This window comes from Raphanus sativus, chromosome 3 (genome assembly GCF_000801105.2).
Source record: "Raphanus sativus cultivar WK10039 chromosome 3, ASM80110v3, whole genome shotgun sequence".
Lineage (NCBI taxonomy): Eukaryota > Viridiplantae > Streptophyta > Magnoliopsida > Brassicales > Brassicaceae > Raphanus > Raphanus sativus.
Genome location: NC_079513.1, coordinates 2,908,369 through 2,935,617, shown reverse-complemented (window position 1 = coordinate 2,935,617; position 27,249 = coordinate 2,908,369). Strand labels below are relative to the sequence as shown.

The 27,249-nt window shown below is 30.0% G+C and overlaps 1 protein-coding gene and 1 long non-coding RNA gene across 4 annotated transcripts; one reads left to right on the top strand and one right to left on the bottom strand.

Annotated features, from left to right (window-relative positions):
* Positions 1-7,533: 7,533 nt before the first annotated feature.
* Positions 7,534-10,652, top strand: LOC108848023 (E3 ubiquitin-protein ligase UPL5-like). The gene is made up of 3 exons (XM_018621427.2): positions 7,534-9,455; positions 9,530-10,116; positions 10,193-10,652. Exons 1-3 carry the CDS (start codon positions 7,697-7,699, stop codon positions 10,454-10,456), a joined length of 2,610 nt encoding a protein of 869 aa, XP_018476929.1. The 5' UTR covers positions 7,534-7,696; the 3' UTR covers positions 10,457-10,652.
* A 22-nt stretch (positions 10,653-10,674) lies between these two features.
* On the bottom strand, positions 10,675-27,015 carry LOC108846691 (uncharacterized). 3 transcript variants are annotated; one of them, XR_008943788.1, is made up of 7 exons: positions 26,860-27,015; positions 26,641-26,763; positions 26,247-26,421; positions 25,557-25,734; positions 22,041-25,465; positions 21,793-21,839; positions 10,675-11,041 (listed from the first exon to the last, which is right to left on the bottom strand). It is a non-coding gene; the product is annotated as an uncharacterized LOC108846691 (long non-coding RNA). The 3 variants fall into 3 exon arrangements; XR_001948698.2 differs by lacking the exon at positions 10,675-11,041 and having other exon boundaries at positions 20,468-21,839; positions 22,041-25,482; XR_001948697.2 differs by lacking the exon at positions 10,675-11,041 and having other exon boundaries at positions 20,468-21,839.
* Between the last annotated feature and the right edge of the window lie 234 nt (positions 27,016-27,249).

Here is a 27,249-nt window from a genome sequence, read left to right as displayed (position 1 = left end):
ATTAGACCTCTATTTATATGATAGACCATTCTCTTTAAATAGAGAGAATGAAGTTTTCTATTTATAAAAGAATAGAGGTCTATCATATTATATAGATGTCTAATGAAGAAGTGTTCCATAAGATTGAGATATGATTTAATAGAAACTAGATTTTGACCCGCAGTTTCAAACCGCGGGATAATTTTTCGAAACAATCTAAATTTATTTGATATAAATTTGTATTTTTTTATATTGTAACTATATTTGGATGTTATAAATGAAACATTATATTGAGTATTTTAAAATCCGTCCCGACCCGCTGTTAAATCGACAAATTTTATGGTCTCATATATAATCCGGTTTAGTTTTTAATAAAAAAATATTTAAAGTTTCTATAAAACCCATAATAACAGCTAATCAGTGCCGGTCCTGAAATATTCTTGGTCCAATACGATATTAAAACTGAGGCCCATATATAATATATAAAAAATATGCTGATAGAAAACTCAAGTTTATAATAAGAAAATTACAATGTCCTCAAAACTAAAAAAAAAATCTTATCAGTTTTTAAATATAGATCTTCTTGCATTTTTTTCCTGCAAAATCATCCATCAAACTTTCGTAATTAAGATACTTGATCATATCCTTTTCAATCGATAACATCGCTAAACCATTTAATTTTTTTTGTTGTCGTTATAATTTTTTCCCTTTTTTTTGCATTTCAATCCACTCATAATTAATAACACATAATACAAAAAGTTTAATTATCTTTGTATTTTAGTGATGTCCCACAACTTACACATAACAAATTGTCAAATTGATATATTTTTAAGTAATAACGATTAAAAAATAGACCCTAATTTTTTTACAAAATAGTAGGCCCAATACGTACGCATCATATGTTTTCGTTCAACGCCGGGCCTGCAGCTAATACCCAGAATCTGGTTATCGGTTGAACTAATAGATGACCCAATATACAATCCGGTTTGACTTAAATTATTATAGTTAGAGTATTCTAATATATTCATGAATGTTTAGATGAATGATGGATATATAATGAAAGTAATGTTCTAATTTTAATACTATTTTTAGTCAAACTAAATTTGCATCTTGTTGTAAGCGTAATGGATCAATATTTGAGAGGATGCATATTAAAAATGAAATATATTTGAGCATCAACAATTTATATACGTCTATTACAATTTATTGATTTATGTTTGTAAATATAATTTTCATTTATTTAGTAAGTTTACTTTTGTTAGTCACATGTTATTAGATTTTTTTGATGTTTTGTTTATGACTTATGTTAAATTTAAAAGTTAATTTCATTAATCGCATTAATTTTAATTTATATTTGTATTATATATTAATTTTTATTTATATTTTTCTTATATATATAATAATATTTTACAACTAATTAAACTATTGACACATACTCTCTTGCATCAATTTATGTTTTAATGTAGTGTTTTATGATATAATTGTGTTAATATATTTGTTGAATTAGTTAATATTTGATAAATATATTGCATGTGTTTGAATAACCCGTAAAACTATGTTCGTAAAAATATCAATAATAATACATATATATATATATATATATATATATATCTAATTTTAATACTCTAAATATATGAATTAAATTCTTATATATTTAGTGAGGGTTTTGAAGAAATTGTTTTTTTTGCATTTGGATTAATATATAGCTGTATATATACAAATTAATAAATATATATCATTATTTATCACATTAATAATTAAAATATAATTAATTTATTATTAAATTTTGTATTAATTAAATTATATTCATTAGTTTAAAATAATAAATTAGTTAGTTAGCTCCTTAGTTTTAGGCATGATGTATATTAAATATTAATTAAGTTAAATATAACTAATTCAAAGTTACAAATAATTATTTTTCAAAAATAAAAAGATAAGATGATCATGTGGATTATAAATATATTAACAAAATTAGTTGATGTGATTTAACATTATTTTATTTTGTTATAATTTATTACAATTTATATATTACTTTTGGTTTATTTTGAATAAATTTGATCTTTAGTATTCACATTATACATTTAAATACACATATATTTTAAGTCTTGATATGTTTTTATTTTATATCATAACTCTTAACTTGTTTAAAATTGTTTAAAAAACTTGTTTTTAATATATTCTGTATGTGGAATGATAATAAAAAACAAAAAAACAAAGTTAAGTATTACTTTCAAATGTTTTTAAAACATAAAACATTTCTTATATAAATATTTAATCAAACCGATTTTCTTTTGCACGTACGTAGGAATCGGTTGGATATCGAATAATATCTCATTATTAATAGATACTTGTTAGATTAAAAAACATTATGTGATAATAATTAATGTATTTATTTTAGTTGGACTATTATAACTTTTTTTGTACTCCAAAACATAGTCGATAAATATTGCTCATGTTTTAATAGTATTGATAATAAAATTTACAAAAAGAAATACTATCTTATTCTATATTATTTTTATACAGTGTGTTTTATATACAACGAAATGGGCTTAGTTCTTATCAGGGATTAACACTAAAATGGCCTGAAGTTACATCCTAATTAGCCGAAACTAAAGACTATTAATAAGGCCCTATTAACAATGGGCTCAGTTCTAATTGACTAATTTGATTGCTTGGCTTAAGTGGTTTATCTGCTATCAGCTTTTACCGTTTACATTGTCTCAAAACAATCACACAAACCGCTATAAATTGCTTTAAACCATTCTGTATGTCTTAAAATTAAAAGTTAGTTCTAGCTAGCGTTTGCGGTTGCGGGTGGATAACTAAATATAAAATCAATTTTTTAAATATTTTAAATTTTTAAATTAAAAACTAAAAATAGAAATATTATAAATAAAAATATACACATTTTATATAATTTCAACTCACACAGTATCATAATTTTTTTTATAAAAAATTTAAACTAGATATTCACTAGAATTTTTTAAAAATTAATATACATACAAATATAAAGATATACACATATATAAAAACAAAATAAAATATTTTTTAAAAGTTTTAACATAAATCTTCAAAAAATTATTAAAATTATAACTTTCAACTAATTAAAAATAAATAAATAAATAAACGTAATATTATTATTAATCATATTATATTATATAATAATTATTATATTTTATTACAGTAGTATGTTTTATATTTTTATAATGTTATAATATGATTATATTGGGGTTTTTTTTAAACCACTGCAATCCTCTTATACTAAAGCGCAAGTCGCCTTGCCAATAACAACTTGACAAGTGGAAAAGTTCTAAAAAAATAAAAATAAAAATATTAAAATCAATCGATAATCTCTTTCCGTCTCCTATTTTTCTGCAATTTCAATTAATTCAATTCCTATTTTTTCTCAAAAAAGTATTCCACGTTCATATCTAACTGTTTTTTACTTTTCTTTATAACCTGCCTTTTTCTCAATATCTTCAGATTTTCAAAATCGTGACTATGAAACTCTTTTATGTTCACTGTAGTAAAGATCTTCTCTAACTTTTGTTTATATTCCCAGATTCCTTAAACTCCATCAATTTATCAGCAATGAAGGTAACAATGTATTTCTCTACTTCTTTTATTTATAAAGTAATTTTCATATCTATTTTGTAACATATTTTTAGGAAAATTGTGTTATCTATTTGCTACAGATGAAAAAATGCAAAAACTTTTAAAATAGTATCTATATTTGCTGTAAATCAGAAATCCACCTGTGAGTTTGCAGAAATACTTTCAAACAAGAATAAATAAGACTTGTGGGTTTCCTTTGGTTGGTAAGGATGAGTCAGTACCAGAAAGACATTAGAGAAGAGAACATGGTTAAAGGAGAAAAATATGAGCAACAAGGCTGGGAATCATATTTAAACTGTTAAGTTTCTTTGGCTTCCAACTTAAAACCAACAGGCAATTAGTGGATTAACCCTAACCCTCACGCTCAGGATTGAACAACTGTAGCGTGAAGTTTATGGGACTGGACATCCACGGGTGGACCACAATCGACAAATTGAAACCTTTGAACTCTGATACCATATTAGTGATGGGCCTAACTCACACCCAAAATTAAAACCAATTGGCAAATAGTGGATTAGCCCTAACCCTTTATATACTACTTAATTATTTCTTCAACTACCAATGTGGGAATTTATTCATTAACACTCCCCCTCACGCACATGCGTGGGCAACTGTAGGAACAACATCCACGGAGTTGTCCAACATCGGCTCTTTATTCATTAACACTCTCCCTCACGCACGTGCGTGGATAATTGTGGGAATACTATCCACGGAGTGGCCCAACATCGGGTGTCTCTTTTTAATTTAACTTTGATCCACAAGGATCGACTGCTCTGATACCATGTTAAGTTTCTTGGGCTTCCAACTTAAAACCAATTGACAATTAGTGGATTAACCTTAACCTTTTATATACTACTTAATTATTTCTCCAACTACCGATGTGGGACTTTATTCATTAACATAAACCAGTGAATAATATTGCTGGTCAGAGCCCCTATGGGTTACTGCCAAGAAGATCTTGTTGAGGGATCAGAGAGTTAGCATCGGTTCTTGAGTTGTTGTCACCAGTATATGTAGTTCCGTATTGAACCAGTTTATCCCGTTGTATACGGAGCTGGCTTGAGAGCAGACGAAGCTTTGCTAATATTATTACGATTTGTTTCCACACAAATTTAGATTTTACTAATATAACTATATAAATAGGACTGGTAAAAAATTTTGAATCCGAAGAACCGAATCTGATCCGAAAATGTATCAAATCCGGACCGAAATTGATTAAATATCCGAATGGGTTCAAAATTTTGGTATTTAGAGAATCGAAACCGAACCCGAACCAGGCCGGAGTATTTCGGATACCTGAATTTATCTGAAATAGATTCATATCAAAAACATCTAAAATAGATAATATACTTTTAAGTTGTCCATAATACTAAAAATATATATACAAATAGTCAAAACTAAATATCTAAAATACCTAAAATACACTCTAAACACCAAAAATACTTAAAATATCTATTTATTTTCTATCCAAATATTCAAACCAAACCAATTTATATGCTAAGTTTAAGTATTCTTACATATGTTATTCAAATATATGTGTAACATATTATTCTGTTTATAAATTTTGAGAAAAATTAAAATATATAATGAATTCTAAAATTTTAAATATAATTTAAATGGGTTATCCGAACCCGAACCCGAACTGTATCCGCACAGATCCGAACCGTACATGAACCGAAATTTAGAAGTATCCGAATAGGACTCAATTTTTTAACCCCAAACTCCAAAACCCTGATTGACCTGAACCAAACCCGAACGCCCCCCCTAGTGATTTGTTTTACTTTCAATTTTTATTTAATAATTCCACTAATATAAGTGACTTCAGCAAAAAAAATCAATAACATTATTGGTTTTTATATTAAATTGGTGGAGTTCTAAAAATAATCCATAACATTAAAGGAGGTGTGTCAAGGTCTTCCTCCAACATACAACCTTTAGGGAAAAGCCATGTCAGCTCCGGCTCCAACATATGATTTTCAGAGACTCTTTGTATCTAGTTTCTTTGTTAACTGCAAATAATTTACTACATTGATCATTGCCACTTTAAATAACCATTTCTTTCTTTCAAAATTTCCACTTTTCTCGGACGAGAAGGATGTGATCCTTGTTTTTCTAAACAATAAGGATTACAACAAGTGCCGTAAAAAAAAGATTACAACAAGTGATTAAACCAATATAAAATAAGACAATTTACAGTGACATAAAAAAGGAGACAACTTAATCAGGAAAAAAAGGATGAAAGAGATGACGAAAATTACAAATTTGTTTACCTAATTCTGATCTTAATTAAGGTAAAAATAAACCAGATTCGAAATTAACATAAACCGGATTGAAATAAATTCAGATTTTTGTCAAGAATTCTGTCACAATATAAATTAAAAAAATTTGCTACCACGTAAATTAAAAAGTTTGGCAACAATTTTAAGTTGGATATGTAACTCTTCCATAAGAAAATAAGTTAAATATAAGAAGATAAATCGGTCCATCAGAAAATAAGTTGACTGCAAAAATCTAACATTTATAACAAATCTACTATCTCATTCGTGAGATATATCACTAAAAATTTATTTACTATTCAAATCGGAAAATTAACTCTGTCATAGAAACAAATCTGACTTTTCTAAAAAAGTCTGACACTATTTTTACGATAGATTTTTTTTTCTAAACAGACTTATTAGTTAATAGATTTCTTTTTTGAAAATAAATCTACCTGCGATCATATGGTAAGAATATTTTGATAATATTTTTATTGTTATAACTATAAACAAGGGTAATTTCGACCAGAAAATATATTTTAATAAATTTGGAAAATATAAGTCATTCTAGTAATAACACAACTAATTTGTATCATTCTAGGAAACTTTCCTAATATTATTATAGCTTCAAAATATGAAGCCACAGATTATTGTCTCTCTGTTCTCGAGTGGCTTCGATTGTATTTGTGGTTTGGTCATGATCGTTTGGTGTCATCTCTTGGCTTATCTCACTTCCCAGAGCCGTGGGTCAACCTTATTCTTTAGTGGTAATGTTGATATCTAATCTGTGCAGGTTGGGAACATTACCAATCTAGGTGTAGTGGTGATTTAAAGCCTGTTTTTTGTTACCTTGTCGGTTGCAAGTTTGCACGACTCGCGTCTCTAAAGCCTTCTTATGTTGCAAGAGAGTCGGTCATTGTGTAGCTTTGTATCTTTCTTTCAATGACTTCTTTAACGAGATGGTATAGCTCTTGTTGCGGTGGCTCGCCATAAGATATGGCTGTTTGTGACTACCTATTCAATTGATTCTCTTGTGTTCATCAAAAATGGAGATTAGACTTCGACAAAATCCCGAGACCTAACTCACATGTTGTCTCGAGAATACTAACATATGGAAGAGACAAAGCTAAGGGCATAATTAACTTCGATCTCTTAGTCGAGTTCTTAATTCATGATTTGAAATTTGTTTTTGTTTTTTTATATTTTTCGGCTAAAGAACGACTCTTATATCTCTAACGGTTCTTAGTTTTTCTTAGTTAAAATCTAAAAAATCTAAGAACAGTCTCTTATCCAAAACTAAAACCTTAGTTTCGGATAAATTATTGAATTTGTGATGGTTTAATGTTATTATATTTGATTTTTTTTTTGTTAAAGGGTTTATTATATTTGATTCTAGATAAATTTATAGTCGAATCGAATTTGTAGTCAACATTGTATCTGTGTTTATCGGGTTTTTAAAATGTATAATAATATTAATATTTTCAGAAAAAATGAATAAATAGAAGAAAATCTTTGATTTTATATAGATATAGTATCTAAACAAAAAAAATCTACGTGTCATAAAACATACACATTTTATATCATAACAATAAATGTTGTTTTGACACTTTTCAGGCGAATCAAAAAAACGTATGAAACTTTTTATATTATACTTCTTTAAAAAAATTGTCCCATTTTGATATTAAACAAGATTAAAAAAAAAAATGTGTGCGTCGCGTCTGTTTAAAGATGGCGTATAGAGAAATCAAGTGAAGGGGCTGTGTTAAAACCCAGACGAAACCTCCGATCGCCTTCCTCTACATACACCAATACACGGCGGCTATACACAGAGCTTTAATCATCTCTCGATGACTCTAAGCCGTTTCTCCGACAACCACCACAAACGGAAATTCGACGATAACGGCGTTGTTGATAACAACATCCTCCAGAAGATGAAGAGGCACGAGCTCGACGCCGATCACACCTCCCCGTCGCAACAACCCTTCCCTCCTTGGAGATCCGATGAGAATTCCGCCTCGAACCGGTCCTCATCCCAATCCTCCTCCTCTTCCTCCACCGAGTCTCCAACTCGCTCCGAGTCAACTCGGTTACAGCTCTTCGTCCGTATGATGTCAGGAGGGAAGACGATCGTGATCCACGCCGACAAAAACGACACCGTTGAGACTCTCCATAATAGAATCGAGTTCAAGACCAAGATTCCGGTTTCGGAGCAGAGAGTTATCTACAAAGGGAGGCAGTTACAGGACGATCGCCCCCTCAGCTACTACTCAATCGAGCAGGACTCCTCTCTCCACCTCGTCGGCCGTATGCGGAGCACGGAGCATCCCGTCGCTTGCCAAGTTGTTGATGACATCATGTACATTGTCTCAAGAATGCTCAGAGGAGATAACAACAACTCCCCTCCTCTCCCTCGTGGCATGTCTATCAACGAGAAGCTATCTTCCTTCTTCTCCACGATACCTGGAGAAAGCGAGGAGAGTTCTTCGACTGAGAATTATCTCAATATCTTCACGAGCTCTTCCGTGCCAGCGGCTCTGGTTATGTTGTATGTTTCTCCGTTAGAAGCTAACAGAATATGTGGGGAGAGTTCGGTTAAGCTCTTCTTGAATAGCTGTTTAGCATTGCCTGATGAACTTCAAAGCTGTTGTTTACCCGTTGTGTTGGAGTTTTGTAGATTGCTTAGGAGAGTTTGTCCTCACAACGGTCTTTACGGATCGTGCAGGAACGCGTTGGGAACGTTGCTGGAGACGGTTCAGGAGACTGTTGATAAGTCTGAAGCTGGTTTTACTAGTTTACATTATAGATTGCTGTCTGTTGGGGAAGAGATTTTGCCTTGTTTGAGCGAGTTGGCTGATCTCATGGAGCAGCAGTTGGTTGATGATAGCTTAGGGCCTAGTTTGTATGATGTTCAGAAATTCTCTTCCTTTTGGAAGCCCTTGAGGTATGCTATTGATTTCCAGCTTTCTAGTTTGATCCCTATAGCTTTGCCTCTGAGGAGTACTGTTCTGGAGGCGGAGGTGGGGCGGGTTAGGCAGATATTTGGGAGGTTGTTGACTACGATGAATATCTGTTTGTTGAGAATTGAGTCTTCGTTGGGGAGAAGAGAAGCTATGGCTTTGAAGTGGGGACAGTATCTCGCTGTTCTGAAGATTGTTAGTTCGATGTCTGAACTCTATCTAGGTGGTAAGGAACAGGTTGTTAGTCTTATTAATTCCATGAAGGTTCCGTTCTGCGCGCTCATTTTGAAGTTTGTGAAAAGAGGGGATGATCATGGGTGGATCTCTGAGTACAAGGAAGCTACAACCTTTGAATGTAGGAGGCATTTGGCGTTGATGCTGTTTCCTGACGGTAAAGAAGACTATACGGAGATGCACGAAATGCTCATTGATCGGTCAGATTTGTTAAAAGAAGCCTTTGAGTATATCTCAAAGGCGAGCCCAGGGGGACTTCTTGGTGGACTGTTTATGGAATTCAAGAATGAGGAAGCTACAGGTCCTGGTGTGTTGAGAGAATGGTTCTACTTGGTTTGTCAGGAGATATTTACTCCGGGAAGAACACTCTTCCTTCGATCTGCTGATGATTTCAGAAGATTCTCTCCAAATCCAGGTTAGCTTTGTTGCTGATGATTTCAGATGCTCTGTAATTATAATTGATGTGTATTTTTTTTTAATTACATTCAGCATCCAAGGTGGATCCATTGCATCTTGATTACTTCAAGTTTACTGGTCGTGTGGTTGCTTTAGCTTTGATGCACAATGTTCAAGTAGGGGTGCTATTCGATCGTGTCTTCTACCTACAGTTGACCAACCAGACAATCTCTTTGGAAGATATCAAAGACACGGACCGAATCATGTACAATAGCTGCAAACAGATTCTAGAGATGGATCCAGTGTTTTTCGATTCAAACGCAGGTCTCGGTCTAACTTTTGTGTTGGAGACAGAGGAGCTAGGGAAAAGGGAGACAGAAGAGCTAAAACAAGATGGGAAATACACAGCTGTTAACAGCGAGAACAGGGACGAATACGTCGAGCTCCTGATCAATAAACGATTTGTCACATCAGTCTCCGAGCTAGTGGAGAAATTCTCAGAGGGGTTCTTTGATATACTCTCGGTTCCTGTGCAGTCTTTCTTCCGTCACTTACATCTAGAGGATTTCGATGGGATGCTTCGTGGAGGAGAGAACCAGATAAGTGTAGATGATTGGAAAGCGCATACAGAGTACAATGGTTTCAGAGAAACCGACCGCCAAATAGACTGGTTCTGGAAGGTAAGAAGAAGACTTTAAAAGCTTGACTTTGTTTTTAGAACCAATCTCTTTAACTGGAGTTTTTTTTTTTTTGTAGATTCTGAGGAAGATGACAGAGGAAGAACGGAGGAGTGTGCTCTTCTTTTGGACATCGAATAAGTTTATACCAGTGGAAGGGTTTAGAGGGTTGTCGTCTAAGCTTTATATCTACAGGTTACATGAAGCTAATGATCGTCTTCCAACGTCTCACACTTGCTTTTACCGTCTCTGTTTGCCAAAGTACCCGACGATGGGTCTCATGGAACAGCGACTAAGGTTCATCACTCAAGATCATGTCAGCTCCAGTTTCGGTAAATGGTGAATAAATTATCAACGTGATCTCTCTCTCTGATCTTTAGGTTCTTAGATTGGTGCGTTTGGTGTATATATTATTTATCTGTGGTCAGCCTCTGTTTATGACCGGGAGAGAAAGGTGAACCTTTCTTAACTTCTGCTTCTTTAACTTTTGGATAAAATAATTAATTTTATGGTAGGGAGAATGAAAAGTTTAAAAACCACAGCGTTTCATCATAGACAATATACAAAACAAAACCCCATTACGCATATATTTTATATTAATTAAACATTACAATAATCATACTCGCACCTGAAGTGTTTTATTATTATCCCAAGCTCATCATTATCCAATATTTCGTAAACATAGGATGCAACACACAAAATAAACACAAGAAACGTTATAGGTTTAAAAAGCAGTTTATTACACTGTCTTGACTTCACCAGTTTTCTCCTCCTCTGCCGTCGGCTTAACATCTTTCTCCCCGAGAGCTGCTGGAACTTCTACAGGTTTCTCATCTTTAACTGGAGCTGTCTCGGAGCCATCAGCTTGAACAGTTTCTTTAGGCGTCTCGGTGGTCGTCTCTTCAGTGTTTGATACTATTTTCTCAGCCTGCGCGGTAAGAAATCAATTTGAACTTTTGCGTCGTGAGCCATAACTCAGGATCAACCTTTGTATTGATGAGCAACTAATTATTGTAACATATGCATCATCGATAGCAACCTTTGTCGTGATCTCATTTTTTTTTTTTTTTTTTTTTTTTTTTTTTTTTTTTTTTAAGCTGATGGTATAAAATTTTTAGATACCAAATTCAAAACATGGCACGAACATGTTTCTTTGTCTGAAACTGCTATATAATATATTTTTGAAGATTTTTACGTGCCAAGAACCAAAAATATATACTTTATTATACGATTCAGTGATAAATAAATAAAGATTACCTCAACACCAGCCATCTGAAGCAGAAAAATATGAACAAAGAGAAGAAGAAGTGTGTATATTTAGGAAAGGATAGAGAGTTGCGAGTGGAGTTAAGCGAGGAGAAGGTGGTATTTATAGATTTGATCTTCAAGGAAAAAAAGTAAATATTAAATAAAATAAAAATAAAATAAAATAAAATCTGTTGAGCATATTGATGTGTCATATCTACAGGTAGGAACATCGGTAAAGTACAATGTAAAACTATCTTGTGATGCTAAAGGGCTTCTGTGTGGCCGCGTGGAGAACATTTTGAGGATCTTTTAAAAAATTGTAATCTTAATTTTGTTAAAAATTAAAAAAAAAGACCTCATCTTATATCGCAGTTGTCTATACCTTCTAAATGTTATTTAAAAGAATTCTAGAACACCTTAGATAGACCATAGTCTAAAAATATATTCTTTAGCGTACATTGGTCGTATATATATTTCCTTAAATAAACCTACCAAATTATTTAATGTGACTAAAATATATATATGACAATTAATAGTTTTAAATAATAAAAATTTGATAACAATTTGTATACTTTCTATCTTTTTAATTCTTTGTTATTAAAATAAATTACACAATTATATTAATCATATAATAAAAATAGATTTTTTGCATATGTTGTATTTTGAAATTTTTAAAATGAGTATAAATTACTAAAACTGTTAAAAGTCTCATATAAATTTTTGTGATCAAGTTTTAAATTTTTTTCCATATTAGGATACAATGAACGTATGAATAAATAAATTAATTTTAATAGGTTTATATATATATATATATATATATATCATGTCTTTTAAATTAAACTATACATCGTACGAAAAATACATACTAATATTTTGATAAGGAAAATCATATGAGTAGAAATCTCATTTAATAAAATCCATATTAAAAGTATAAAAATATATATGTTAATATCATTTAAATTTAATTACATATTATATACGACATATAAGATTGATTTTTTGATTTATTTATCCTAAAATGATTGCAAAAAACAAGAGTGATCGTTTGATTTATATACGCACACCAATTTATTAAATAATAACAACTGATTTATTAGTTATTTAATATATATAATTATAATTTTATATTTTGCAGGAAAACAGAAAATAAGAAGTAAATATAAAATATTGCACAGTCTAATGCGTGCAATTGATATATGTAGTATATAATTTTCATAAGTTTCAGTAAAAAGAATGATTGTATTAATAAGAAAGATTGGTGAATAAGCTAAGAAGGTATAAGATAATTAAAATTTAAAATCATGCAATTAATTTATCAATATCTGAATTATTCGAAGGTTCCACTAAAATGTATACTAATATTAATGAAGAAAATAATGTTTTAGTGTCAAATGATGATTTTTATGTTCTTATAAATTATATTTTTTTAACTAAAACAAGATTTATTCTTAGGTTCACTCAGGTACACCAATCAATAGGAATTTGTTATTTTATATTCAGAATCTTTTGAAAAGGAAACAAATTATTTTTCAATTTATATTATGTTTAAAAAAGAATTAAATAAAAATAGTAGCTGATAAAAAAAGTATTTCAAAATAATTTTAATAATTTTTAAAACCATCAGAAAAATACTAAACCCTAAATCATAATCTCTAAACTCTAAACCCTTGGGTAATCCCTAAACCCTTTGGTGATCTCTAAACCCTTGCAAAATCATAAACTCTAAATCGTGAACACTAAAATACTAAATTTTAAAACGCTAAACCATTAATACTAAACCCTAAATCATAATCCTAAACCCTAAACCCTTGCGTAAATCTGAAACCCTTGGATAAATCTTAAAATTTTCGTTTTTTTTTTGTTGTTTATTCAAGAGTTTAGATTTCAGTATTTAAAATTTATTGTTTAGGATTTAGGGGTTAGGGTTCGGCTTAAAAATTTAATTTATTTATTTTTAAAACTATTTTATTTTTATTTATTTTGATCCTTTTATTTTTAAAAATATAATATAAGTTATCAGTTATTTTGTTTCCTTTTATAAAAGTACTCAATATAAAATAACACAATACTATTGGTTGATGAACCTAAAGATTCACCTAGAAAGTGAACCCAAAAAAAGTCCTAAAACAATACTAAAAAAATTAACTCGATTGAATTAAACAAATACACACAAAACCAAATCAAAACGAACCAAACACAAACCAAACTAAAACTAAAACTGAATCGAACACAAACCAAACCGAAATAAAACCGAACACAAATCAAACCAAACTAATTGGAATTGACTTTGGTTAAAATTCTCTTAGACTTTAATAAACCAAACCAAACCTAAATCCGTAGTTAAACCGACATGTTTACCATAATAAAACTGAGTTATTGCTGACTTGACATCATTTGTCAATACTATATATTTTAAATATTTATCATAAAATTCACCCTACCAAAGCGCAAATCTGATCTTAGTTGAATATATAACTAAAAAAATAGGCAAATGTTCATTACAATTACATGGTTAGATTATATGTTGATTATTACTATTTCATCTCTGTAACTAGGTTTGTGTAGTGTTTTTTTTTTCTTTTGTTACAATCATCTTTCCCTTTCTAATGTTAATAGCTTTTAGTTTTTCCTAAAACAGTTATTAAGTTTTGTATTACATTATAAAAAAATTTTTTTTTGAGATATAACATGTCTTAAATTTTTTTTTTTTTTTTTGATAACCCTGGTATCCGAATGCCTCGAGAGGAATCCGATTAGCGCCTAATGACCGTCTCGGAAATCTGGGCATTGCCCGCCAGAGAGGGCTGGTGATCACCCCATGTTAAGCCACCAGTGGCCACGCGCAACAGATCTGGGCTTTTCCGTATTGGGCCCAAAGGTCCCTCAAGATAATCACCACAAATCAGCAAGAGGTAGTCTCGAACCCTCGACCTTGCGGACAACAGGAGAGAGCACATAACACTTGACCACTGACACGTGGTTAAAAAAAAAGGCCATGTCTTAAATTTTTTTAAACCAACATATAGTTTATAAATTTTATTTATCTAAAACTAATTTTAAACCTCTATTATATCATATATTTGTATACTATATAGTCCCATTTTATTTTCAAAGAAAAATTATTTTGTTGTGTTCTATTCTATTTTCTATAAATAAAATAAAAATGTGATTTTACAATCTTTCAATTTTTCACGTGTGATTTGTTGTTCTTTATCGTTGTATAAACTGTTTTATTTACACATAAAAATAGTGCTATATATTCTGATGTTGATAAAGCTACTAAAGTGTGTTTCATATGCTGACTCGCAGTGAAGGAAAAAAAAAGTGCAAATCTGTCATTATTTCTTTAATTTTTTTGTTTATATGGCTAATACACAAATTAACCTATCTAATCCGGTTTTATCATACAATATATTTTATAAAATAGTAATATTGAAATCATAACTTTATTAGTTCAGTGAAATGTTTATTTACATTAACTGAACTAAAACTTACTTAGTAATTATTATGTTTACTAATTTATCATTACATTAGTTTGGTAGATATTAATCTATAAGGTTCTATGGCACTAGAATCCTAATAGTCATTTTGCTAATAAGATTGAGGTTTGTATTTTTTTTTCTTTTAATTATGAGATCTCATACAAAGTAACTTGGAACTAGTCTGAGCCCAATAATCAATTTTCTGATAAGGTTGAGGTTTGTTTTTTAATTATGAGGTCTCGTACAAAGTAACTTGGAACTCGTCTCAGTCTGTGAAGTGTCGAATATAACTATCATTTACAATTCATGGTCGGTTATCCAAATGGGAAATGGCCTATAACAGAGCTACATCACCAAGGCAAGATTGTTTTTTACTAATATATATGTTTTTTGATGTTATAAAATCTCATCTCAATTACGTCTAAGTCAATATAGTATAAAGTATGTTAAATGGATTTGTTCACCACTAGGTGTGGTGGTCAGCAGGTGGTACACTTGGATATCTGGTATAGTAGTGACACTCATCTGTCACTTTTATGCTTTCATTTTCATCTTTTAATTATTCTGTTTCTCTCTACTTTTTGAGTTTAAGAATTATTTTAAAGTAATTTTCGGTTCAAAATTATTTTTGATACACTTGGACATCTGGTACAGATGACACTATGCTTTCATTTTCATCTTTAAATGATTATATTTCTCTCTATCTTTTGAGTTTAATAATTATTTTTTAAGTAATTTTGGTTCCAAATTATTTTTTATCCAATCATACTTTTAAAATATAGATTCTCTAATTTTTGGAGAAATAGTTTTTTTAGTTTTACTATTTATATCTAAAAACTAAAGCCTCTATTCTACTAGTTTTTCTTCAACAATAAGCTATTTATTTTATTTTTGTTTTGAAAAACATTAGTATCTTAGAATAAATAAATATATTCACATTTGTTCTACAAAACACATAAACACATAAAATATCAAAACATATAACATTTATTCTGCAAATTAAATTATTGGAGTTTCGTTTAGGTGAATTAATTTTAGATTGGGGATAGGAAAATTGATCGATAAAACAAGGGACCTTAGTCCGAGATATTTTGAGATTCGTCGGAGTGCTACAGTTCCGAACCAGTTTTGGATGATCACTGGAATATGCGCAGCAGGAGCATGAGAGTATATCATGAGATAGATGACATGATTGAATCAGTTCAGATTCCATGGGCAAGCTGATTGTGATAGGATATCATGGAAACATAGTGCTGATGAGTACAAGGACATGTTTTCAGCTAAAACATGGGAAAGTTTAAGAGAAAAGAGACATAAGGTCTATTGGTATCGCCTTTTGTGGTTTTCCCAGGAGACACCTTGGCACTCTTTCATAGTTTGTTTATTTTTCGGAACAGATTATCTATAGGTATCAGAATGAGAAATTGGGACATGAGAGTTTTGTGTGGTCTTTGCTAGAATCAGTGTTGATTCCATAACTTTACTGACATTTTTAAAAAAGAAAAAAACGTTACAGACTCTCATTAAATTATGAAATAGTGCCACTTTGATTAAGGTGTTTTTCAAAGTGCGAAAAAATGGTGTTATGATGCCATTATGTTTTCGTAATGTTTTGCCAATGCTTTGATGGTAGTAATATGCATATTATTTTCATTATTTCATTTACTAAATCTTCTTATTTTTTATTAAAAATTTGTTTTGATTATGTATTTGACATACGTTGTACTTTCTCCTCAATTTTCATTATAATTTCTTTAAGCTTGAATTTGTGACCACAAAGAAGGAAAACATACGTGTGAGATTTTCTTTTGTGGTTTAGATATGGTAAATGTGAAAGATAATATCATAAATGGATTTTTCTTTTTTTTGTGTCTTATAACTTTTTATATATTATACTTGATGTCTACATTTATATTTTTACTAAAATATTCCACCAAACTAGTTTATATAATGTATTTCATTAAACTACTATTGTTTTATTTGTTATATCTTGTTATTTTAATTTTCAAACTGATTTGTAAAATCTTTGTTTTGCTTATGTATTAATCCTTGTAATGACTTTATCATTTCCTTCAATTTCTGTTAATTTATCTAAGTTTGAATTTGGTGACAAAGAAAAAAAAACAAATTCCATAGGTCTACGCTTTATTGTTGACGTAGGTTTGATGAAACGTTAAAATGTAAATAGAACTAAATATGTCACTAACAACAATATTAATTCAGAGAATTTATCAGATTGCCACGCAAACCTAAAAGAAGAATATAAGAATATAGCCATCTTTTGTATTATTATTGATTTTACACATTTAAATAAAATAATTTACAAAAAAATTGTATAAAATGTCGCATATTAAAAAAAGAAGTAATATCAAAATAAAATAAAACAAATATATTTTAATGAAAATATTTATAGTGAAATAATAATATGATTTGCAAATAGATACAACACACTCTACTACAATATAAATGATCACATTACTTTTTATAATATAAAAGAGACGTAAAATTATTATATCAACATAATGTAAGGCAAATTATTTTTAAGAAGTTAGAAACTGAATTAAAAAAAAAAGAATTCAACCATAATTTTGTTACTGATATAAAAAAAAAATTACTGTTCTTACACCATCCGAACAAAAAGAAATATACAAGAGTAGAAGTGAAACTAAAATATTTAAAATAAGAAACAGGTCAAAATGATCAATACTGCTAAAATGAAAGTAGAATATAGCCTTATTCAAATTATCTCAACCATTATATTAGAAACTTTAGTTTACAGTAACAGTAACGAGACTGAAGATGATTTTGTTTATTGTAAACATGTGTCTAACAGAAATGAAGAATAATTTTTTTTAAAACAACACAAAATAATGATATGTAATTGACATAAGATAAAACTTCTAAACTAAAAAAATGTAAAACAAAAAGCATAATGAAAAAATATAAATTTTAAATATATAATAATGCATAATAATTATTGTAAGGATTATTTTTATAAGTTAGCCAGTATACATGATACAAAAAATCTATTCAATTTTACTGATAACATGGTTAACTTTGTTTTCATATATAACAAATACAAGATTCTAACAAACATGTATACATATAACTTTTCTCAGTAAAAATGTATATGCATAAAAAAGTAACAATAGCTTCATATTATCTATTATAACCCTAAAAATAAAATTATTTCTGATAACATGTTATCTTTGTCTAATTAGTATAATTTTTTTAAAAAAAATTTCTTTTCATTATATATTTAAAAACTGATGATATCACGAAGTACAATTATAATAAAGAAAATAGTTATAAATGTTAGTACAATTTTAGTTAAATGTAAATTTGACATTTTAAATAAATTTGTACTATTTGTTTTTTTTGTCCGCCTGTAGAGCGGGTTTACCCCATTATATATAGTAAAGGATATAGCTGAATTTACCTTGAAACAATAATTCATAATATGTACTGAAGTATCAAAAATACTGTTAATAAAATAATAGAATTATAACATTTAGCCTAAATAAATAACAACGACAATTAAAGCACATATATACAAAGGAGAGCGAAATAAGAGTTCGAATAATATTAAGAATTTCTTGATTTTTGACATCAATCATAAGAATATTATTAAAACCAAAATATCATAGAAAAATCGAGTAACATCTATTGCACATTTGACAAAAAAAATGAATACACCATGATTCAGTATATTTCCACGGCCCATCAACTATATGTATGGCTAATATATAGACTAAATACATAAATTTTACTTAACCATACCAAAACATTTTTCATAACGGTCAATACAATAGTATCTATCATAAAATGCACCATGATTGCTGACAAAAAAAAAAGAGAATACACCATGATTCAATAGATTTCCACGGCCATCAACTATATGTATGACTAATAGACCAAAACGTTTTTCAGAACGGTCAATAGATACCATTAAAATACAACAAGAGTTTAATCCGCACAAACGTTGGATATGTTATTTATATTTTAGTGGGACACATTCACATGTGTAGTTTAACCCGCATATATGTTGAAGAATATGTGAGAAAAGAAAATATGTTGAAGAATGTGATTCATATGTAATTTTAATTTTTTTTATATTTTCATATTTAATTTATATAATACTTCTCTTATACAGACTATAATTATAAATTTATTAAAAAAGCATAGAAATTTTGTTTTATAATGAAATTTTAATTAATTAACGTTATATTATTAATTTCAAAATTAATTAATATATTATTTAATAAAAATATTTAGAAAATTGAGACTTCTATTATAATATAATAGAGACTATAATTATAAATTTATTAAAATGTGATTCATATGTACTTTATTTTTTTTATATTTGTCATATTTGTCATATTTAATTTATATCATACTTCTATAATATTTAATTTATATAAATTTATTAAAATTAGCATACCCTTCTTATATAATAAAATTTAATTAATGTTATATATTATTTAAAAAAATATTTAAAAAATGAGTAGGATTTTGTTAGATTTTATTAAAAATAAAATTCAAATTTATAGTTAAAATTCATATATGTAACTAATTCATATATTATTAATATTATTATTGATTATTATGTCATAATATGTAACTAATGAAATTGATTTATTATGATGTTTTTTATGATAGATAAAAATGGTACTTCTGTTTGAATAGTTTTATTAATGGTAAATAATAATTTATTTAAATTAAATAGGTTAATTTACCAATTTAATATGATCTTTTCATATATAATTTATATCATACTTCTATTATAATACAGTAAAATTATAAATTTATTAAAAATAGTATAGAGCTTTTTTGTAATAAAATTCAATAAATATTAATATTAAATAATATTATTAATTATGAAATTAATTAATTTAGTATTTAATAAAAATATTTTAAAAAACTGAGTGGGATTTTGTTATAATTAAAAATAGCATTCAATTGAGTAGAATTGATTTATTATCAACATTCTTATTGATTATTATGTAATATTATGTAACTAATGAAACGAATATATTGCGATTTTTTATGGTTCCCTCTTTTAATAGAGAAGATTTATTAATGGTAAATGATAATTTTTTTGAATTAAAACATTTTATTTTTTTTAAATGGGTCAATTTACCAATTTAATGTAATCTTCTCATATTTAATTTATATCATACTTCTATTATAATATAATATAGTATAGTTATAAATTTATTAAAATAGTATAAAACTCTTTTTCTAATAAAATTTAATTAATATTAATATTATATTATTAACATTCAGATGTATAGTTATAAATTATTTATAATTAATATTCTTATTGATTATTATGTCATATTATGTAATGTAATTAATAAAATAGACCTATTATGATTTTTATGGTAGATAAAAATGATACTTCTCTATTAAAAAAGAAGATTATTAATGGTAAATGATAATTTAATTAAACAAGTTTTTTAAATAAGTTTAGTATACTATTATAATACAGTATAATTATAAATTTATTGAAAATAGTATACAAATTTTTGTTTCATACTAAAATTTAATTAATATTAATATTTTTTTATCAATTATGAAATTAATTAATATATTATTTTATAAAAAATATTTCAAAAATTAAGTAGGATTTTGTTTTAATTAAAAGTAACTTTCAAATGTATAGTTAGAATTTATCTATTATTAATATTTTTATTGATTATTATGTTATATTATGTAATTAATGAAATTGACTTATTGTGACCATTTATGGTATATAAAAAATGGTACTTTCGTTTTAATAGAAAAGATAAGTTAATTTTATATGAATCATGTTGCAGTCGTAAGTGCTCAGATAAAAGATAAAAGATATGTTACTTATATGAATCACATTGCTGAATGTCGTAAATGCTCCGACATCCAAATTTAACTATATAACTCTGCCCATATGCTGTAATATGGGTATATGTTAATCAGACTTGCAACGAAGATGCATAATGCAGAATGTTTGTAAAGTAAAGAAGCCATAAGTGCAAAGAAATGATGCAAGAAAATGATGCAAAACGCAGAATACAAAATGTATTTTAAAATGTAGAATGCAGAAGTGCAAACACATGATGTAAAGTGTATGTAGAATGTACCGAATGATCCAAGTTTGACTATAAAATTGCAACGAAGATGCACACTGCAGAATGTATTGTAAAATAAATTTAACTATATAACTCTACCCATATGCTGTAACATGGGTATATGTTAATCAGACTTGCAATGAAGATGCATAATGCAGAATGTTTGTAAAGTAAAGAAGCCATAAGTGTAAAGAAATTATGCATGATGCAAAACGCAGAATGCAAAATGTATTTTAAAATATAGAATGCAGAAGTGCAAACACATGATGCAAAGTGTATGTAGAATGTACCGAATGATCCAAATTTGACTATAAAATTGCAACGAAGATGCACACTGCAGAATGTATTGTAAAATAAAGAAGCTAGAAGTGTAAAAAAATGGTACATAATGCAAATGTAGGACGTTCAATGCTGAAATGCAAAGTGCATAAAACAACCAAATGAAAATGCCTATTGCAGAATGTTTAGTAAAAATGAAGAACCCACAAGTGTAAGGAAATAATGTATAATGCAAAATGTAGGACGTTCAATGCTGAAGTATATTGTAAGATTGCAAGAAAATGATGCAAAATACAGAATGTATTGTAAAAGGTAGAATGTAGAAGTGTAAACACATGATGCAAAGTGCACAATACAACCAAATGAATGCAGATTGCGAAATGTAGGAAGGTCATACGACGACAGCCAAAATTAGTTATATAGCTACATGAATGTCATTTGCCAAATTTCAGAATGTTCAATGAAGGGGTTTAGTGGATAAACCCATATAGTTTCTAGAGGCAAGTAAGTTGTAAAGTACATGAGACTAAACTAGTTACAAAGAGGTTCGAAAAGAAAAATACCTGTCACAGAAGTCTGCTACACTTGAAACCCCTTCTGAAGTACAAACCTGAGGAATTAAAAGTAATTACTCTTTAGTTACGTAGTATGTCTACCTTGTTCCTTCTATGGATGGACACAAGTCTAAAAACTGTCTGTCCTATTGTAATATAACATGTCTTTTCTTGCAAACCATATAGCTTCTAGACTCAAGCAAGTTGTAACCTACATGAGACTAAACTAGTTATAAAGAGGTTTGAAAAGAAAATACCTGTCACAGAAGTCTGCTACACTTGAAATCTCTTCAGAATCTCTCAAACAATATTAACGCCTTCTGAAGCACATACCTGAGGAAATAAAAAATAGTTAGTGTTTACTTACGTAATATGCCCACCCTGTTCCTTTTGTGGATGGACACAAGTCTAAAAACTGCATTCGCTACTGTAATATATTTCCATCCAACAAGTCTTTTTTGTAAGCCATGAGTAGTGAAGTAAGGAAACTGTTTTCAATTTTAGCCTTTGTCTTAAGACTTTCTTAAACCGATGGTCGTTACTCCATCCATCCATAGATCAAAAACAGAATTTTGAATGCCGTGGGTACTAAAAGTCTTTTGTCTTAAGACTTGTAAACTATGTGGTGTTATTTTCCATCACCCCATTTTCATTGTCTTTCTCTAAACCGTATTTGTAAGCCGTGGGTGGTAAAGTAAGGAATCTGTTTTCAGCTATTGGTCTTTGTCTTAAGACTTTCTCAACTCATTGGTCGTTAATAACTCCATTCCATTCATATAGCTGAAAACAGATCTGGACAAAGCCGTGGGTATTTAATTTTCTAAGCAGCTGGTCGTTAATTTCCATCCAGCAAGGCTTATAACTTGTCTTATAGTAAAAGTGTTTCGTCTTAAAACTTGGAAGCCGTGTGGTCTTTTACTTTTCATCCACTAAAGACTTTTTTCTGAGTTGTTGGTCGTTATTTCCAATCCAACAAGTCTTAAACCTCTTATATTTATGTCTTTGTCAAGACATTTGTAAGCCGTGGGTAAGGAATCTGTGTGTTTCAGTTATAGTCTTTGTCTTAAGACTTTCTCAAACCGTAACCATTCAAATAACTGAAAACAAATTCATCAAGCCGTGGGTAGTAAATCTTTGTAAGCCGTGGGTTGTTGGTCGTTATTTCCATCCAACAAGTCTTAAACCTCCTACATTTTTTGTCTTTGTCAAGACATTTGTAAGCTGTGGGTAAAGAATCTGTTTTCAGTTTTAGTCTTTGTCTTAAGATTTTCTCAAACCGTAACCATTCAAATAACTGAAAACAAATTCTCATCAAGCCGTGGGTAGTAAATCTTTGTAAACCGTGGGTTGTTGGTCTTTATTTCCATTCCAACAAGTCTTAAACCTCCTACATTTTCTGTCTTTGTCAAGACATTTGTAAGCAGTGGGTAAGGAATCTGTTTTCAGTTTTAGTCTCTGTCTTAAGACTTTCTCAAACCGTAACCATTCAAATAACTGAAAACAAATTCTCATCAAGCCGTGGGTAGTAAATCTTCGTAAGCCGTGGGTAAGGAATCTGTTTCAGTCATAGTCCTTGTCTTAGGACTTTCTCATAAAGTCTTTCGTCTTTAAGACTTGTAAGCCATGTGGTCTTATTTTCCATCCACTAGTGTTTTTTTCTGGGCTGTTGGTCGTTATTTCCAATCCAACAAGTCTTAAACCTCCTACATTTTCTTTGTCTTTGTCAAGACATTTGTAAGCCGTGGGTAAGGAATCTGTATTTTCAGTTATAGTCTTTGTCTTAGACTCTCAAAATGTAACCATGAAAGTAACTGAAAATAGATTCTTGTCAAGCCGTGGGTAGTAAAAGTCTTGTCTTTTAAGACTTGTAAGCCGTGTGGTATTATTATAAAATTCACTAATGATTTTTTTTTCTGGGCTGTTGGTCGTTATTTCCAATCCAACAAGTCTTAAGCCCCTCACACTGTCTTTGTCAAGACATTTGTAAGCCGTGGGTAAGGAAGCCGTGAGTAAGGAAGCCGTGGGTAAGGAAGCCGTTTTCAGTTGTAGTCTCTGTCTTAAGACTTTCACAAACTCAACCATGCAAATAACTGAAAACAGATTATTCTCAAGCCGTGGGTACTAAATGGTTTTTGTCTTCAAGACTACTGAGTCGCATGCTCTTATTTGCCATCCCCTAACATCCTTCTTTATACTGCCTTATTGACATTGTCTTGTAGTAGAAGTGTTTTTTCTTAAGACATTTGTAAGCCGTGGGTAAGGAATCTGTTTTCAGTTATAATCTCTGTCTAAAGACTTTCACAAACCCAACCATGCAAATAACTGAAAACAGATTCTTTCAAGCCGTGGGTACTAAATGTTTTTTGTCTTTAAGACTACTGAGTCACGTGCTCTTATTTGCCATCCCGTAACATCCTTCTTTATACTGCCCCATTGACATTGTCTTGTAGTAGAAGTGTTTTGTCTTAAGACATTTGTAAGCCATGGGTAAGGAATCTGTTTTCAGTTATAGTCTCTGTCTTAAGACTTTCACAAACCCAACCATGCAAATAACTGAAAACAGATTCTTCTCAAGCCGTGGGTACTAAATGTTTTTTGTCTTTAAGACTACCGAGTCGCATGCTCTTATTTGCCATCTCCTAAATTCCTTCTTTATACTCTGCCCCATTGACATTGTTTTGTAGTAAAAGTGTTTTGTCTTAAGACATTTGTAAGCCGTGGGTAAGGAATCTGCTTTCAGTTATAGTCTCTGTCTTAAGACTTTTTCAAAACGTAACCATGAAAATAACTGAAAATAGATTCTTGTCAAGCCGCGGGTAGTAAAAGTCTTGTCTTTAAGACTTGTAAGCCGTGTGGTCTTATTATCCATCCAGTAATGATTTATTTTTGTGGGCTGTTGGTCGTTATTTCCAATCCAACAAGTCTCAAGCCCCTTGCATTGTCTTTGTCTTTGACAAGACATTTGTAAGCCGTGGGTAAGGAATCTGTTTTCAGTTATAGTCTTTGTCTTTAGACTTTTCTCAAACCGCAACCATGCAAATAACTGAAAACAGATTCCTCTCAAGCCGTGGGTACTAAATTTTTTTTGTCTTTAAGACTACTGAGTCGCATGCTCTTATTTGCCATCCCCTAACATCCTTCTTTATACATGCACTACCAACCCATATTCTCGGTCCAATTAACAATCTTACTATAGGGGATGGCATAAGTTTCTTCTAGAGGCAGCAAGGGAAAATGTTCCCAAATAAGAATCTAACAGAACACTATTAGATTAGTGTCTGTCTATGATCTTTTTGGGGTTTGAAAAACAAAACAAAACCAAAAACAATGTTCCCAAATAAGAATCTAACAGAACACTATTAGATTAGTGTCTGTCTATAATCTTTTTTGGAGTTTGGAAAACAAAATAAAAACAAAAGATTTGGTAGAACATTAGAAGATGTTTACCTAATATCTTGGTTTTGATAAAATCATAAGAAAACAAAAGCTTTAAAGTCCTATTAAAAGACGAATGGTATTGTTTCCTGATTTAAAAAATCTCAACTAGACATCAACGAAAGAATCTCAAAACAAAACCAGAATAAAAGCGTTTTCAAAATAAAACGGGAAAGTCTAGGACATAGAGAGAATTTACCTTAGTGAGACGGTGTGAAGCGGAGTCAGTAAAGCCCAAGAAAGATCACTGCAAAAAGTTGAAATCTTCAAGAACATTTCTGTTATAAAACTCCTATGCAATGGTATAAAAATGCAAGTGAGGCATTAGAAATATATACCCTTATTATCCTCACAGGTTGTCATCATTGCTTTTAAGGTAATGTTGTGTCATCTGCTCTAACTCAGACTGTTTGTCATCCAACCAATCTCCTTAACCGCCCACCAAACGCTTCATCACTTGAATCTTGTTCAGAGCCTCTTCTTCTTGAAGCATTACTCTCTGTTTCTGCTATAAAACTGCAAAGGAACAAGATATAAATCAAAGAGGTGGATATAAAATAGTAAACCGATTCATATCAAGTGCCTAAAACGACATGAGTTACAAGAAACCCTAACATAAACAGAGAGAGACAGAGATACATCGTTTGAAAAACAAAATAAAAACAAAACAGTGCCCAAACAAAAGATTTGGTAGAACATTAGAAGAACGTCTACCTAACATCTTGGTTCTGATAAAATCATAAGAAAACAAAAAGCTTTAAAGTCCTATTAAAAGAAGAACGGTATTGTTTCCTGATTTAAAAAATCTCAAGACATCAACAAAAGAATCTCAAAACAAAACCGGAATAAAAGCGGTTTCAAAATAAAATGGGAAAGTCTAGGACATAGAGAGAATTTACTTTAGAGAGACAGAGTCAGTAAAGCCCAACAAAGATCACTGCAAAAAATTGAAATCTTCGGGAACTTTTCTGTTATAAAACTCCTATGCAATGGTATTAAAACGCAAGTGAGGGATTAGAAATCTATACCCTTGTTATCCTCACAGGTTGTCATCATTGCTTTTTGAGGTAATGTTGTGTCATCTGCTGTCAGACAGCTTGTCATCCAACGAATCTCCTTAACCATCCACCAAACCCTTCATCACTTGAATCTTGTTCAGAGCCTCTTCTTCTTGAAGCCTTACTCTCTGTTTCTGCTATAAAACTGCAAAGGAACAAGATATATATCAAAGAGGTGAGTATAAAAGAGTAAACTGATCGCATATCAAGTGCCTAAAACGACATACATCGTTTGGTTTCAGTGAAGCTAGCTTGACTTACAACTTAACCAAGATTTGAACAATTCTGGAAACCCTAAAACTAAATCGCGACACAAGAAGGATTTATACGGAACTTAGAAACCCTAACATAGACAGAGACGTACCTCGACGTAACCAGTCAGATCGATTACAGGCGAACGAGAAACCCTAACCAGTCATATTGATTCCAGGCGAACGAGAAACACTAACCAGTCAGATCGGTTCCAGGCGAACGAGAAAAGGAAACTCTGATACAGACGATTAGAGACGATGAGAGATTTTATGCGAAAACTTTAGGAATCATTAAACAAATTCACGATTTGAAGAGAGATCAAAACACTTACTAATCTGATTCAGCGTCGTCGGATTGATAGAGTTCTTGAGAGAAGAAAGAGAATACGAAACTAGGTTATGGAGAGATTAATTGATTTGGGAGAAAATGTTTTCTTTTTATTGTATTGTTATTATTGCGTTTGATAACCATGACGTCTCTATGTATTCTCGAGTTAATTAAAACGAGAATGAAGTTATAAACAAAAAAACATGCCATCTCTCCCTAACGGTTAGATTTGTGATTTGAGTCGGTCTCGATCAAGCGTTTTGACAACACGCGTTTCTCTTAACGGTTACTAGATTTTGACCCGCGCTTCGAAAGCGCGGGTATTATTTTTTTCTTTTATGAAATATATTATTTGTTTGTAATTATTGAATGTATTTATCTTAGTAAAACTTTT

Excerpts from the sequence above, each read along its gene's own strand:
- LOC108848023 (XM_018621427.2), top strand. The coding sequence starts at position 7,697 with ATGACTCTAAGCCGTTTCTCCGACAACCACCACAAACGGAAATTCGAC. Across the intron at positions 9,456-9,529 it reads AAGATTCTCTCCAAATCCAG|CATCCAAGGTGGATCCATTG; the intron begins GTTAGCTTTGTT and ends AATTACATTCAG. Across the intron at positions 10,117-10,192 it reads AAATAGACTGGTTCTGGAAG|ATTCTGAGGAAGATGACAGA; the intron begins GTAAGAAGAAGA and ends TTTTTTTTGTAG.